Here is a 15,020-nt window from a genome sequence, read left to right as displayed (position 1 = left end):
CGGCAAGTCACTTTTATGCCTAAGGTTCATATCTATAGGCGCTAGTTAATTAATATCGATGCAGGACGAATTAGAACTTAATTTTTTGTATGCTTAGGGCGCGTTCAGACTACCGATAAAAATGACCGTTTGGGAAAGTTTCCAAGGTGATTTAATCACGTGACGTTACTGGCACGTTACCGGCGGAATGGTTTTACTGCTGCGGCTGCTGCGGCGGTAACTCGATTCCGGCCGTAAAAAAACGTGCTCACTCCTCAGACTGGGAAAAAGGGAAATTCCTTCTCAGTGCAGGGGTCAGAGGTGCAAAACTTACGTAATGGTAACGTTAGTTTATCAGTAGTGCGAATGTCCTTCATGGTTATCGCCATTCACGATTTGACGGGATTCACGGTAGTCGTCTGAACGCGCCCTTACAACGCCAAACTCGAAATCTTAAAAACTTCTCAAATCCAATAAACCAGACGCAAAAATGAAATACGTACGTTGTCAGGTCATACCTGGTTACTGTAGTCATCGGTACAATGACAATGTGTGTCTGCGGAGCGCTTGGGTCGCAATGAAGCCGATGCTCTATGGTCGGTAAAGCTGCCCCTGTCTCTCCCCCACTCCTGCCATTCCATATGTCTCTTCGTTGCCTTGCTGCTTTCTGCCGTCAACTGGTGTGTGGGTGTGTTTTTTGTTGTAAAAAACAAACAAAAACAAAACAATGCGTGGGTAGATAATAAGCCGAACGACACACGAAAGAAATTACCAGATTTGAAGTGGAACGGAATCAGCATTCAAACATGTTAACTGTAAATTAATGAAACCGGAGGATGTACCCATTGTGTTGACAGTGCTCGACACAACGGAGGCAGAGCGTTATCCAGAACAACAAAACAATAAGAAACGCGTAATGACTACTAGACTAGTCGGGTCTCCGGCCCAGATCATGCAGCAGAGCTGTCGCCATAAGAGGGCTAACGGAGAAGGCACCTGCATCCACACAGTCACAAGATGCAGGGTGCAAAGGACTGTGAAGGTTTGCACATGATAGTGGGAATATACATGTAGACATGGCAATACTCATACTGTACGTAAAGTGTGTGCATGTACATGTATCAAAATTCAAATCTAGTAGTATCTTTCGTGTCGCTCGGCTTGTTATCCACCCACGCATTGTTTTATTTTGTTGTTTACAACAAAAAACACACCCACACACCATTTGACGGCAGAAAGCAGCGAGAAAGCAGTAGGCTGAGGACGATTGTGCCCGAACAACACCACTTATATAGTGCTCTCCGAGCACCAACATAGGTAGGTAGGTACATTTTTATTTGAATTCGCAGAACCAAACGGGCGGTGTCGCCCAATTACATGGAAGCGAATGGAAACAGTAAAATATTGTAGGAAATAGCTTACCATGATAGCAGGGTGTAGTACAAAGCAAAGAACGCTCAGTCAATGAATAACGTTTACGTTAGAATACAACAACGGGGAGGCGGTAAAAAGCACATTACTGGTACTGTGCAGTACCGCAAACGTTCAAAGATTCCTGTAGTGTTCAGTAGTGGGTGCTACTGCTAGCAAGACACAACGGGAGGCAGGCTTGTTTGAACTGGTGGTACTGGGTAATGCCACGCACATCGGATGGCAGGGTGTTCCATAAAATGGACCCGCGAGCGGTTGGACGGTCGTGGCCGGCTTTGGAGGCAGATTTGGGCACTCGAAGGCCCAAGCTGCGTTGCGCGCGCGTTGTTCGAGTACCGGGATGCTCCAGAAGGGCTTGCAGTGCATTGCTTGCCCGACCATTCGAGCAACGCCAGATCATAACATCACCAGGGATACAAACTTACCGAGACACTCCGGGCCGTTTCCAGCGCGACAAACACCTTGTGGACACCAGATATCAGCGTGAGTCACTGTCGCTCAACTGATGAGGGGTGAATTCCCAGAAACACTGTGTATTGAGCAGGGAGTGGTGCTTTCTTGCAGGTTTGCCGAGTCGAAGGTTCGATGTACTTCTCGTGTGCTCTGGATGGCAGTCGTGAGTCAGTCAAGGGTCAAGTCAAGTCGGCGGAATAGCGCCAGCTCCAGCGTGGGGAGCAAACCCTTTTCAAAATGTAATAATACTGATAATGCTATAGTACAAAGGTAACAAATATGCGAAAGTATTGTAATTTACTAGCAGACTTTATAATTATATATACTATAGTCTGACTGAATGAAACAACGGAGGCAGAGTACATTTTGAAGGATTCTCCATAAGTAAATGGATAATTATCAAGGGAATGTCCTGGAAGGATGGATGGAATGACAGGGAAGTGAAAAGGAGTATTGAGCTCCTTGACATTGCATCCTCCTCTTACTCTAGTATTCAATTTGTCAACCTCATACTGGTCTCATGCAGTCGAGTAAGATACGTCCTGAGATATCAAATAGAGCATTATTGGCCTCAGGCGAGGACCCCTGGTTCAAGTGCTGGTTGTGACAGTCAATTTTGTTCTGCAGGATTTCCCCAATTTTCCCAATTCAACTTTCCTTCAAACCAATAAATGCTCTGTGTGTTGGGTAACCAGCGTGTTACTACTTTTTGCCTGAAGTGTGTGTGTGTGTTTAAAATACAGTGAGAGCTAAGTCCCCCAGGAGCCTGTGTGGATTCACAGGAAGCGAGAGGTTCGAAGTCTGAAGAGAATGTTGAATATTTAAATGGCAATTTGGATGAGCACAACACCATACCTCAATGTTAGAGAATTGATGGCCGTACACGAGTGTCCCAGGTTCTAGACCTGTTGGTGACATTCAATTATCCGGCTTGCACATTTCCATCAAACAAACGAACATTGATGTAGTTGTACAAGTAGAAAGGAAAAGGACATATGGATACGAGTAAAGAGTAACTCTCCATCACTATAACCAGATACTATATACAGTCACAAAGTGCAACATCTAGGCACAAAACTAGGCACAAAACTCTTTTAAAACTCTTCACTCTTAGTATCCATATGTCCTTTTCCTTTCTACATTTATTATTCGCTCAACATCCAGGTTTAAATTGCACATTGATATAGTATTAGAAGATTTAAATCCAATACACCACACCACCACATTGCGCTCTCGGCCGATCCAAACTATGTACTCCCATCACCATTTCCACAGCGACAATTCAGGCATATAGATTGATATTGACACTGACCCTCCAGAAAGATTTGACAAGTTTTTGACATGGACCAGAAGGTGACTTTACAAGTTTACAAAACGTAACGTAAACACAATCCTATAATACTTAGCATCTTATGCGAACTTGAAAACAGTCTCTTCCAGCGAAAAGATCCGTACCCGCCGTGTGTGAGCAGTGGGACATACAACCCTTATCAACAATGAACCACACAGGAACTTTCAGGGCAAGTTATTAATCTTTTTATGCATTTTAAATAAGGAAATACGGTCCTTCTGTGTATTAAGTTCAATGCATTACATGAAATGAAACTGTAGACATCAACTGGAATACAATTACATGTATAATGATAACATTTTTGATGGTCATCATAATCATCATGATCAGCTCTTTCGTGTTTGCAATCGGCGTCAGCCTAGTCTTGGCTTGGGCAACGCACGCGGTTAATTAAACGAGATACCAGAAGAGAAGGGAGAACAAGGAGAGGAAAAGGCAAGAAATCAAGAGTAGAACATGAAAAAGGGCAAAAATATAGGTGAACAAAGACATGAAAATATGCATACTATTCAAAGACACTAAGAATACAGCACGCAGGTGCAGCACTAGCACATTGCAAGTAGCAGACCTGTTCAGTTGTAAAAATGTTGCATGAAGAAAATTATGTTTAAGTCAGCATGTAAGCAGTGACCATTGCATTGGGATCATATTGCCTGTACTTGTACGCTACATCCGTTTCACAATGTCCAATTAACATTGTTTTAAAAATAATCTTGAAAAGCGTTCTGTTTCACGGTCACGGATGTGTTGTATTTGCGTGGTCTCCCAAAGTGTGTTTTCTCAGTGAAATACTTGTACCTCTCAGGTATGCATTCGTTCATGACGTGTTAGGCTTGATTTCTGAGAGAAAGACTTTCCACATTCCTTACACGAAAATGGTTTCTCTCCAGTATGGATCCGTTGATGATTTGCGAGAGTTGATCTTGCCCAGAATGCCTGGTCACATACTTTACACTTGACTGGTTTCTCTCCAGTATGGGTGCGCTGATGAGCTGTTAGAATCGAAATTCGCGTGAATGCCTTGCCACAGTCTTTACACTTGTATGCTTTCTCTCCAGCATGGATGCGTTGGTGAACTGTGAGATGTGATGATTGTCTGAATGCCTTGCCACAGTCTTTACACTTGTATGCTTTCTCTCCTGTATGGACCCGTTGATGGTCTGTGAGATGTGAAGATTGTCTGAATGCCTTGTCACATTCTTTACACTTGTATGCTTTCTCTCCAGCATGGATACGTTGGTGAGCTGTGAGATGCGATGGTTGTCTGAATGCCTTGCCACATTGTTTACACTTGTATGGTCTAACTCCAGTATGGATGCGTAGATGAATTCTGAGATTGGTGTTGGTGTAAAACCTTTGCTCACACTGATCGCACTTAAATAGTTTTACCCCTGTATGGATACGTTCATGACGAATATGATTCGATTTATCACTGAATGACTTAGCGCAGTACTTGCACGTAAAGGGTTTCTTGCCTGAGTGAAGTCGTCCATGACAGGTAAGATTAGATGGCGTACTGAAGGTTTTATCGCACACTTTACATTTCGAATTTGTCTCTTGATCTGTGTCCTTGCTGAGCGACGTTTTAGGTTGAGTAAGGTCAGTTTGAAGTTGACAATCTTCCTCCGAAAACCACTCAGGAGTGGGAATATTGTTGAGCGTTTCACGATCGTGTTGTCTGGGGTCCTCAGATAAGCTAGGCGATGGAGGAGATACTGGAACACGTCCGATAGTGTCAACGTCCACATCGGCAGACTTGCTTGAGTAATTGCCATCTTCTGAGTCATACTCTGCTTGCCCGTGGTCTGTGAAGTGCTCTGAAACGGAGACAGGATAGTTAGCAGTTTGGTTACTGTTGTCTTGCGATATTTTGTCAGTGTCCACTGCCGTTGTCATTGGACTTGAGCATGGGGTTTCGACAGCTGTTGGTGAAAACTCACTAGCGTTTGTATCTTTGTTTCCCTGGAGCGCTGGTAGTTGCTCCCTGAGGTTGTCTGCCACATTGTCCAGCCAAGGATGATCTTGAAGTACACCGGATGTAGATGTTGATGTGCTCCAAGGCCTGAGTGAGGATCGTGGAGGCGGCGCATTATACGAATAGGAGGCTTCTGAGGTCGCTACTTGGTTACCGCTATCCGCGTTTGCGTGGTGATGAGCTCCATAAGATGTACCATAATATGGTATATTTGGCGGTGGAGGACATGCAGTTGACCTTCTGCTGGTCCATATAACTAGTGGTGGCAGTGGTGAGCGTGCATCAGAGTCCACGCTCCTCTGCGAGGTCCATTCACAATCATCCATGATTCACGTACCACACAAAGTCTCAAAACTGTGATTATCCGTCCAAGTACCCAAAGTTTCCGACGTCAATGCCAATAGCAATAACTCGCCCTAGGAGGTAAGTTTTATAATCAATAGCATTGAGTAATCAATAGCATCTGTGTTTCCCAAAATATGTACAGGAACACTCTGCTATTTCGTCACGTCTAGCATCTATTTCTGAACTTTATATTCAACTCACACATGGCGATCTTATCATATCCTGCCCATACGTATAAACACCTGCACGCATTCATAAGTTAACACACACACACACACACACACACTATCTTTCCAATTTTCTCTTCATCTTAGCGCTGGTTTTGGTATCACGAAAGCTGAGAATTGCACTTCATGCTGACTCTTCAACTCCTGACGTGGGATGGTGAAAATGTGAGACACGTTGTCATTATATAATTATTGAATGGGACATCGTTGCATTGAAGCGTTTTCACCTCATGTGAGTATAATTCTAATATGTACGGCCTTTGAAGAGCCTGGTATAATGTGACAAGATTCACAAGGACTAGAACGGGACTATACAATGGAACATATGGGATCAAAGTTACATAGAGGAATAAAGGAACTAAAATATTTTGCATCACGTGTGCAATCCCAAACAGCCCAGCGGAAAGGCTAGCGAAGAGTTCAATATCTGGCTTGCTCGTTGAAGATAAAAGACATTTTAAAAAAGGACTGTTCTTTTTACCAACAATTAACCGCACAGGGAGTTTCATCGCAATTCATTTTTATTTGCATTGTTAATTTGTAAATACATTCCTTGTGTGTAAGACGTGCAATGGATAACATGGAATGAAACTTTAGATATCAACTGGAATGATTATGATAATGGTATTGATGTTACATGTGTTGACGTCAGCATGTAAGCAGTGAAATTGGTATGTGCACCTAAAATACACATCTAGAAACACAACCTTTCGGCTGTTAGTTTTTGCAAGGTCTTCAAAGCGTGTTCTCGCATTGATTGACTTGTCAGATGCGCTGACACTTGATCAGTTTTTCTCAGGTTTGGATTCTGTCTTGGCCTGTTATCAGGCTGGATTGATTGGCGAACGACTTTCAACATTCCTTCCACTGAAATGGTGTATCTCGGGTATGGATGCGTTCATGTACTGTCTCGGATTCAGCTACACTTCAGTGCATTAAAACCTTGGTAGGAGTAGGCACTATGACCCGATGTAGACGATCCAGTCACTCAAGTAAGAGCTGAGCGTTGTGCACCTCTAGACCTGTGAGCACTGGTCTTCGATATGCCAGTCACGAATGTGCCTCACCGAATCGAAGTTCAGGACTTTAGACAAGATTCTCGTTTACCATACATTGCAGTTAAAGAAACGAGATTATATTAAGAATGGACGCAACGCTATGACTCCAAATTTAGTCACTCACAGTGTCCTTGCAGGGAATGAAATACACCCAATTATGCAGAAGGGAATATCAGCTCCTCATGGAAATATTATCATACTTGTCTCTGTTGCTCTGCCCTGTGTGGTAAGCTCTGCCCCTCTTTGAGGCATTGAGCAAAGACTACAGACACTTTGTCATACTGGTATCCTGTCTTAATTGTGATGAACGAGCTCAAATATATTCTGAGTAGAGAAATGGAAAAAGTCTACTTCCTTGCCCCATAGTTATTACTATACTCATTTGTTGGGTACCTTATGATTGAAGCATATATGCATGATGATTATGCAACTCATTCTAGAGCGAGAAACTCTGAGATAGGGCGACCTGGCTTTGTCCCGCTATGGTAAGCATCACAAAAATTGATACCCTTTTCTCTATTGTATTTGGCATATTCAGCACATTGGCTGTACATCCTAATGTGAATCTAGTAGTCACCTTGTCAACCTCACACTGGTCTGATGCAGTCGAGTAAGATATGTTTACGTAATAATTATGGTATCAAATAGAGCATCGCAGGACAAAAGAAAGGGTGCCTGGCTCGAATCCTGGAGGTGACAGTCAATATTGTCTTCAGAACTTTCCCGTTTGCACCGTGTTCTCAAGAGGATGAATACTTTGTTTGTGTATCTACATCTCTTGGGAAGTGTGTGGATTACAGTGCGCGCTTCGAGCCACCAGCCTGTGTGAAATCACAGGAAGCGAGAGTTCCGAAGTCAGAAGAAAACGTTGGACGGTAGCTACTTTGATGACCGCTACCCCATATCGTAGTTTTAGTGCATTGCTTGATACAACATTCATGCTCAACAAAATGTGAGAAAAGAAAGAAATTTGCTGGTCCTAATCTAGTGTCCGAGATTTGAGTTCTGGTATTGACAGTCCTAATTCGTTGTCTATCACCACTGGTGGGGTGATGCGCGGGCGTCCGAGCCAGCCCCGATTCTGTCGCTGTAAATATGCTGTCATTCTCACCTGCGCTGGAGTTGCTTCAGGGAGGCGTAGAATATGACCAAACAGTTTCCAGCGTGCTCTTCTGCTTAGTACGGATATTGGCTCGGCATTGCAGCGGGTATATAGGTCTGTGTTCGAGATAATTTCCGGGTAAGATATCCCCAAAAGACGGCGGAGCTGCTTTCTGTGGACTGCATCCATTGCTGTAGCATCCCGGGATGAAAGCACCCACACGCCACAGTTGTAGGTCAAAATAGATAGCACAAATGCATCAAACAACCTCAGGTGGGTTGCTTCAGAGATAACATGTCTCCGCATCCACAGATTGACAAGTGTGGTGAAGGCAGCTGCGGCTTGCTGGCGCCGGCGTTTGAGGTCTTCTGTTACTCCGTACAGTGAACCAAGCAACCGGGTGGACCTCCATCGTTCCTCACCTCTTCTTGCAACATCCTCTTCTTGGTATAGATGGTTCCACTCGGACTTGGTAGGGTTGATGTTGAGGTTCCACTCTTTGAACACTACCTCTGCCTCTGTTAGTGCGCACGCTAGATGTTGACGGTCCGTGTAGTACAGGAAACAGTGGTGATGGACAACGAATTAGCCAAGGTAACGTCCGGGCGTCTCCGGAGTCTGAAGGACCTGGAGACACTGCGATTGGTGGCTCGGAACAGGCAATCATTAAAAAACACTATGCCATTGAGGGTACCAAGGAAATTACATGAGGTGTGGTTTCACTGTTTTGTTTGCCCTGCCACGCTTACACCTTTGTCCTTTCACAGCTTTAAGGGGCCGTCCAACCATCACGGTTGTTATAATGCCTATTTTGGTTACCTTATGATTGCGCTGTAATGATTAGAACTCGTTCTAGAACGAGAAACCCTGATTTGCGACGACCTGGCTTTATCCCGATATGGTAAGCATAAACAAATACTGTAAAACCGGAAAGTTTAACGAGTCACAACATCTAACGTTTTAAAGACGAATTTTTTTCGTTCTTTGAAAAAACGTCATCCTTATCGCTAGATAATGAGATGTCTGTGTAAAGATTCGCATACAGATGTGTGGCCAGGTAGCCATCGTTAATCTTTCTGCATGTAATCATGCCAAAATTACAAAAACGTTAAACTTTTTGTTCGTTAGACTTTCCGGTTTGACAATACTCTCTGCCTGCGTTGTAGTTAGCATATCCAGCACACTGGCTGTGCATCCTAACTGTGACTATAGTAGTCATCTTGTCAACCTCACACTGGTCTGATGCAGTGGAGTAAGATATAATTATGTGTTACGTACTCTCTTCAGAGCGTTCCTTTTGCACCTTGTTCTCAAAGGAATGAATGCTTTGTTTGTTGGACCGCTTGGCGTGCTACATTGTGTGGGAAGTGTGTGTGTTCAAGTGAGGGCTGCAAACTGTGAAATCACAGGAAGCGAGAGTTTCGAAGTCAGAAGAAAATGTTGAACGGTAGCTACTAGTCTGCTACTTTGATGACCGCTACCCATTATCGTAGTGTTAGTGCATTGCTTGATACAACATTCATCCTCAACAAACTGTGGGAAAAGAAAGGAATTGCGGGTCATAATCTGGTTTTCGAGGTTTGATTTCTGGTACTGCCGCTAGCGTTTATCGGGTGTTAGCGGCTGTGTGTGTGTCCCATATGGTGCAGTGGTATGTGCAGTCGATTTCCAATCGAGAGGTTGCGGGTTCAATTCCCGACGATTATGGTCGCACACGTCTTTCTTCTCTTTCTCGGTCTCTTCCTGACTTTTCTTTCATTCTCCTGGGTGGTTACCAACAGCCAGTGTATGCCGGAGTATGTGGTGTGGTGTGTGTGTGTGTAGAAAAAAAATGGAAAAATGAAAATAGGGATTCACTGGCCAGAAAAAGTCACTTCAATCAGCTGTGTGGTGGATACCAGGCTAAAAATAGTGGCGGTCAATTCATCAGCCTTGCAAGCTGTTGAATGGTGTAATCCCAGCACAAGTTGCTATGTCTAACATAGCTGTTCGCTATCATCGCTTCCGCGATGGGCAGGTCTGAGGTGAGGTGAGGTCTGAGGCTGTCGTGAGTTCCCTTCGGGAACGGACACGATAATTCACTTCTATTTTTTATTTTTTATTACAAGTCAAATTTCCCCGTTTACACATTTTCATCCAACAAATGGACAGTGAGATAGTATTCGAATAGTTTTGATAAGTAGTAGATCGTTACTATACAGGATGACACATGGAACCAAGAGTTCATACATGCATCATATTTCATCAGCATGTGCGAACTTGAAAACAGCACAGCGCCTCTTGAAGCGAAAAGATCCGTACCAGGCATGCGTGCCCCAGAAGTAGGATAAGCGATATATAGCAGGACTGATTTTTGTCAAAAAAGAACCATACAGACATGTGTAGCGCAATTGAGCCTTTTAATGCATGGCAAATATAGAAAAAAGTTCCGTCTATGGTAGAACTAAAACGGGAAACAAGGAATGAAACAGTACATAACAACTCGAATACAATGATAATGATAATGTTTTGGATGTTGCACATGTTGAAGTTAGCATGTAAACAGTGACCTTTTCGATATCGGATTGGATTGTAAACGACATTTACGCTACTTGTGGTTCAAAACGGGCCTATGAGTAACATTTTCGACAATCTTGAAAACAATCTTTCTGTTTTACGGTGTTTGTATTTGCATGGTCTTCCATGTTGTTTTTCACATTGAAAGACTTGTCACCATAGCTGACACTTGATCAGGTTCTCTCAGGGATGGATCCGCTCATGACGTTTTAGACCGGATTTCTTTGTGAAAGACTTTCCACATTCCTTACACGAAAATGGTTTCTCCCCAGTATGGAGTCGTTCATGACATACGAGAACTGACATATGCCGGAATGCCATGCCACATACGTTACACTTGTATGGTTTTTCACCAGTATGGATGCGTTGATGCACTGTGAGGTGTGATGACTTCTTGAATGACTTGTCACACAAGTTACACTTGTATGGCCGCTCTCCAGTATGGGTACGTTCATGTACTGTTAGGCCGTGTCTTTCGGCAAACATTTGATCACAGTAATTACACTTGTATGGCTTCTCCCCGGTATGGATACGTTTATGAACAAGTAGGCCGTATTTGCTACTGAAGTGCTTTTCGCAGTACGTGCACGCAAACGTTTTGTCTCCTGAGTGCAGTCGTGCATGACGGGTAAGATTAGATCGCGTAGTGAAATTTTTATCACACATTTTACACTCGAACGACTTCTCTTCTGGGTGTGTACATTCATGAGGAGTAAGACAGGACTGAGTAGAAAATGATTTATCGCAATGCTTACATTTAGACGTTTTTTCTCCAGGATTTGAATGTCCACGATCGAGCCTATCGGGCTGGCGATCAAGTGCCTTTCTGGTTTCTTCACAGAGTGTATTGTCTGGATTTCGGAGGTCAGCTTTAAGTTGACCAACGATCTCCTGGACCAGCTCAGTGGCATGACGATTGTTGATCCCATCACGAACGAGATTTTTTGGATCCTCAGGTAAGCTAGCCACTGGAGAGGATGCTGGAAAATGTCCGAATTTGTGTACAAGCCCTGCATGAACGTTCATATCGGCAAATTTGCTGGAGTAATTGCCAAATTCAGTGTAAAACGCTACTTCCTCGTAGCCAGTGTAGTTATCTGAAAAGGGTTCGGGATACCCGTTAACAGTTGGACTACTTTCATCTTGTGAAATGTGCTCCTTCTCCCCTGCCGATGTCAAGGGATCCAAACCTGGGTTATTGACAGCTGTGGTTGAAACTTCACTGGGCTTTGTATCCTTGCTCCTCTGGATTTCTCGTCGAGGGTCCCTGGAGATTTCTAACACCAAGTGCATGGGTGGATAGTCTTGAAGGACACCGGAAGTAGATGTTTCTGTACTCCCCGGGCAGAAAGAGGTACACTGAAGAGAATAATGGGAAGAGGAGACTTCTGATGTGGCTACTTGATAACCACTATTGGGGTATACGTGGTGAAGAGCTGAGTAAGGTGTACTATAAGATGGAGCAGTTGGCGGTGGAGGACACGTGACTGCCCTTCTGCTTGTCCATATCACTAATGGAGGCAGTAGTGAGAATGCATCAAAGTCCACACTGTCCTCAGAAGTCCAGTCACAATCGTCCATGATTTACGTACTTCAACAGTTCTCACAACCGTAATTCTCCTTCCTTACAATGCGAAATATCCTAATTCAAAACAACAAATTAAATACTTGAAGTAGCAGAAACGCAGTTCAAATAGGAAGATAAGTCTCCCTAGTTGTAGCCAATATAATTAGTAGTAGCTGGTGTTACCCCTTAGTAAGTAGATGTACAGTGTGCCAAATCGACACGTTAATACAGTTCACATCTATTTCTGTCACTGTACCTTTACCAGATACTATACTAGAATGATGTGAAATCACGCGCATACACTCAATCACATAATTATGATACAAAAACCCAACTCACACATGATGTCTTTAGTTTCGTTTTCATCTCCACTTGTGACTTGCAATCACACAATTTGAAACATGCATGTCATGCTGACTCTTCAACACCAGACTTGAGATAGTGAAATCTGAGACTCTTCGTTGCTAGGTATTAATTGAGGCATGGACGTTCTCTCGCCTCGTATTAGGTATCATAGGTAGGTTATGGATTATGTGACATGTTATACAACATTGATCTGAGCGCTTACCACTGACATACATGTCATATTCTTCTTCTATCATCACGTTAAAGCTGTGAGTGGACAAATGTGTAAGCGTGCGCAGTGCCAAAAAAATAAAAATGAAACCACACGTAATGCAATTTATTGGTACTCAATGTTATAGTTTTTGAAGCAAATTCTAATGTACATGTAAATTCAATACGAAGATTACAGTACAAAGCACAGTTCGCAACTCCACACAAGTCCAAGTCCATTGTGTACTATCTCATGATTCATTGGCGATCTAGGACCAAAAGATGATTACCCTATTCAGAGTGGATGATGGACAAAAAAAAAAAAAAAAACTGTGCTCATTCGTCAACTGCGAAATCCTACCAGCGCCCGGGTTATACCTTCGAAGATGGTGGGCCCCAATGGTCGAACAAGCACCTCTCCGGCATCCATTGGTAACTTATTGAACCGCCACTTCGTTAGTGCTGGCTTACAGGTTGATCCCGATGCTCCTATTCCCACTATTTCCTCTCTACCTCCACCAGCAACTACATTGCACTCCCTGATCATCACCTCATCGACTGTTCACAAGTATATTGCAAGACTGCCTCTGAACAAATCCCCCGGAGCTGATAGGATCACCAATGAGATCCTCAGGAAACTGAGCTACTCAATTGCCCGCCCACTCTCCATTCTTTTTAACCTTTCCCTCTCCTCCGGCACATTCCCGTCACGATGGAAGTCAGCCACTGTCATTCCAGTGTACAAAAATAAAGGCGACAAGAACAACCCGTCTAATTACCGACCAATCTCCCTCCTGTCCTGCGTCTCCAAACTGCTAGAGAGAATAGTGTACGACCGCTTGTACGACCATATCTCCCCTCTTCTTCACCCCGCACAATCTGGCTTCCGTCGTAAGGACAACACATCCCTGCAATTATCCCGCATAATCCAAGACCTCTGCTCCCTAAAAGACCAGCGGCAGGTCTCCTGCATCTGTTTCTTCGACCTCTCCAAGGCCTTCGACACCGTGTGGCACAAGGGCCTGATCGCCAAACTTCGTGCCCATGGTGTCTCCGGCTCCCTACTCGCCTGGATAACTAGCTACCTCTTGGACCGAAATCAGTGCGTCACAGTAAATGGAACCTTATCTGACCCCGAGTCTGTGACATCCGGAGTGCCCCAGGGCTCCATTTTAGGTCCCCTGCTCTTCGTCACATACGTTAATGACCTCCCCTATTCAATTCCCAATATTTCTTTGTTTGCAGATGATACCACTGTCCTTGCTTCCTCCCCATCTCACGCCACCCTGTACCCCAAAGTTCAGACCTGTATCAACGACATTGTTCACTGGATGAGCACTTGGTACCTTAAGCCAAATGTGACCAAAACCGAGCTCCTCCTGTTTCCCCCTCCCACAGATCCAGTGCCCATCTTCCACTTTCCCGATGATCCCGGTCACCCTATCTCTGTAGCGCCCCACCATAAACACCTTGGCATTGTCATAGATTCCGCCCTCTCCTGGTCTCACCATGCTGATCATGTGTCGTCCAAAGTATGCCGATCTGTCGGCATAATGTCAAGTCACTTGTCCCATTTGCCCAAAAATTGCCGGATTAATTTTTATAAATCATACATTCTTCCCCTCTTCACGTACGGCTTCCCTGCCTGGTCCACCATTAACAAAACCCACATAGGTAAATTAGAAGTTCTCCATCGCCGTATACTGCGAATCATATTCCGTACTGATCGTTATACCTCAAATCTAGACTTGTATGCTGCTGCATCCACTACCACTCTGCAACATTACCTTGATGCTTCCAAGTGCACCCTGGCGCATTCAATTTTCCTTGACCAGCACCCTGCTCATTTACAGTCCCTTAATTGGTTCAATTCAGGTGGCACCACCCGAAGCTGCGTTCGTCTCCCCCTAGCTAGGTCTACCCTATTCGTAAATTCCCCTTTCTTTTCCTCCTACTCCACGTGGCTCCAACTGCCTCCCAGTGTTAGACAAGCTCCAGATATGCCCAAATTCCGTACCCTCGTCAGACAGCACTTCAGTATCTCCCAGTAAACAAAGTCACAGTCACCACTTCCGCTGCATAGCTCGCTGAGCATCCCATTGCTTTGTAAGTTGCTAATCCCTTCCCACTTTGTGTACGTGCTCTTAATTTTCTTTTTTTCTCTTCTTCCGTGGTTGGTCTCACCCTCTCCTCAATTCAATTGGCTGTCTTGACATGCCACGAGGTGCAGAAATAAATAAATAAATAATAATAAATAAATATTGCAAGAAAACAAGAAGACTACTTCAGGAGAGAACGAGGAAATGAAGCATAATCAAAGACTGTCTATCTCAGCCAATATGTCCTAGCTTGAACTGTTTTACGAACTTAGAAGTTGCGACTTCGGCGATAAAAGTCATGAAGTTGGTTGCTCCAACGAGG

The 15,020-nt window shown here is 44.0% G+C and overlaps 1 protein-coding gene across 1 annotated transcript; it reads right to left on the bottom strand.

The window, feature by feature from the left end:
* Positions 1-3,409: 3,409 nt before the first annotated feature.
* LOC135826811 (zinc finger protein 28-like) lies at positions 3,410-12,149 on the bottom strand. Its single transcript, XM_065339414.1, has 2 exons — positions 10,684-12,149; positions 3,410-5,520 (listed from the first exon to the last, which is right to left on the bottom strand). The coding sequence occupies exons 1-2, from the start codon at positions 12,056-12,058 to the stop codon at positions 4,016-4,018; spliced, it is 2,880 nt and encodes a 959-aa protein (XP_065195486.1). The 5' UTR covers positions 12,059-12,149; the 3' UTR covers positions 3,410-4,015.
* Positions 12,150-15,020: the final 2,871 nt, after the last annotated feature.

The sequence above is a fragment of the Sycon ciliatum genome, chromosome 10 (genome assembly GCF_964019385.1).
Source record: "Sycon ciliatum chromosome 10, ocSycCili1.1, whole genome shotgun sequence".
Lineage (NCBI taxonomy): Eukaryota > Metazoa > Porifera > Calcarea > Leucosolenida > Sycettidae > Sycon > Sycon ciliatum.
Note: the sequence above shows the minus strand (reverse complement) of the source record. Positions and strands in the feature narration are given on the sequence as shown.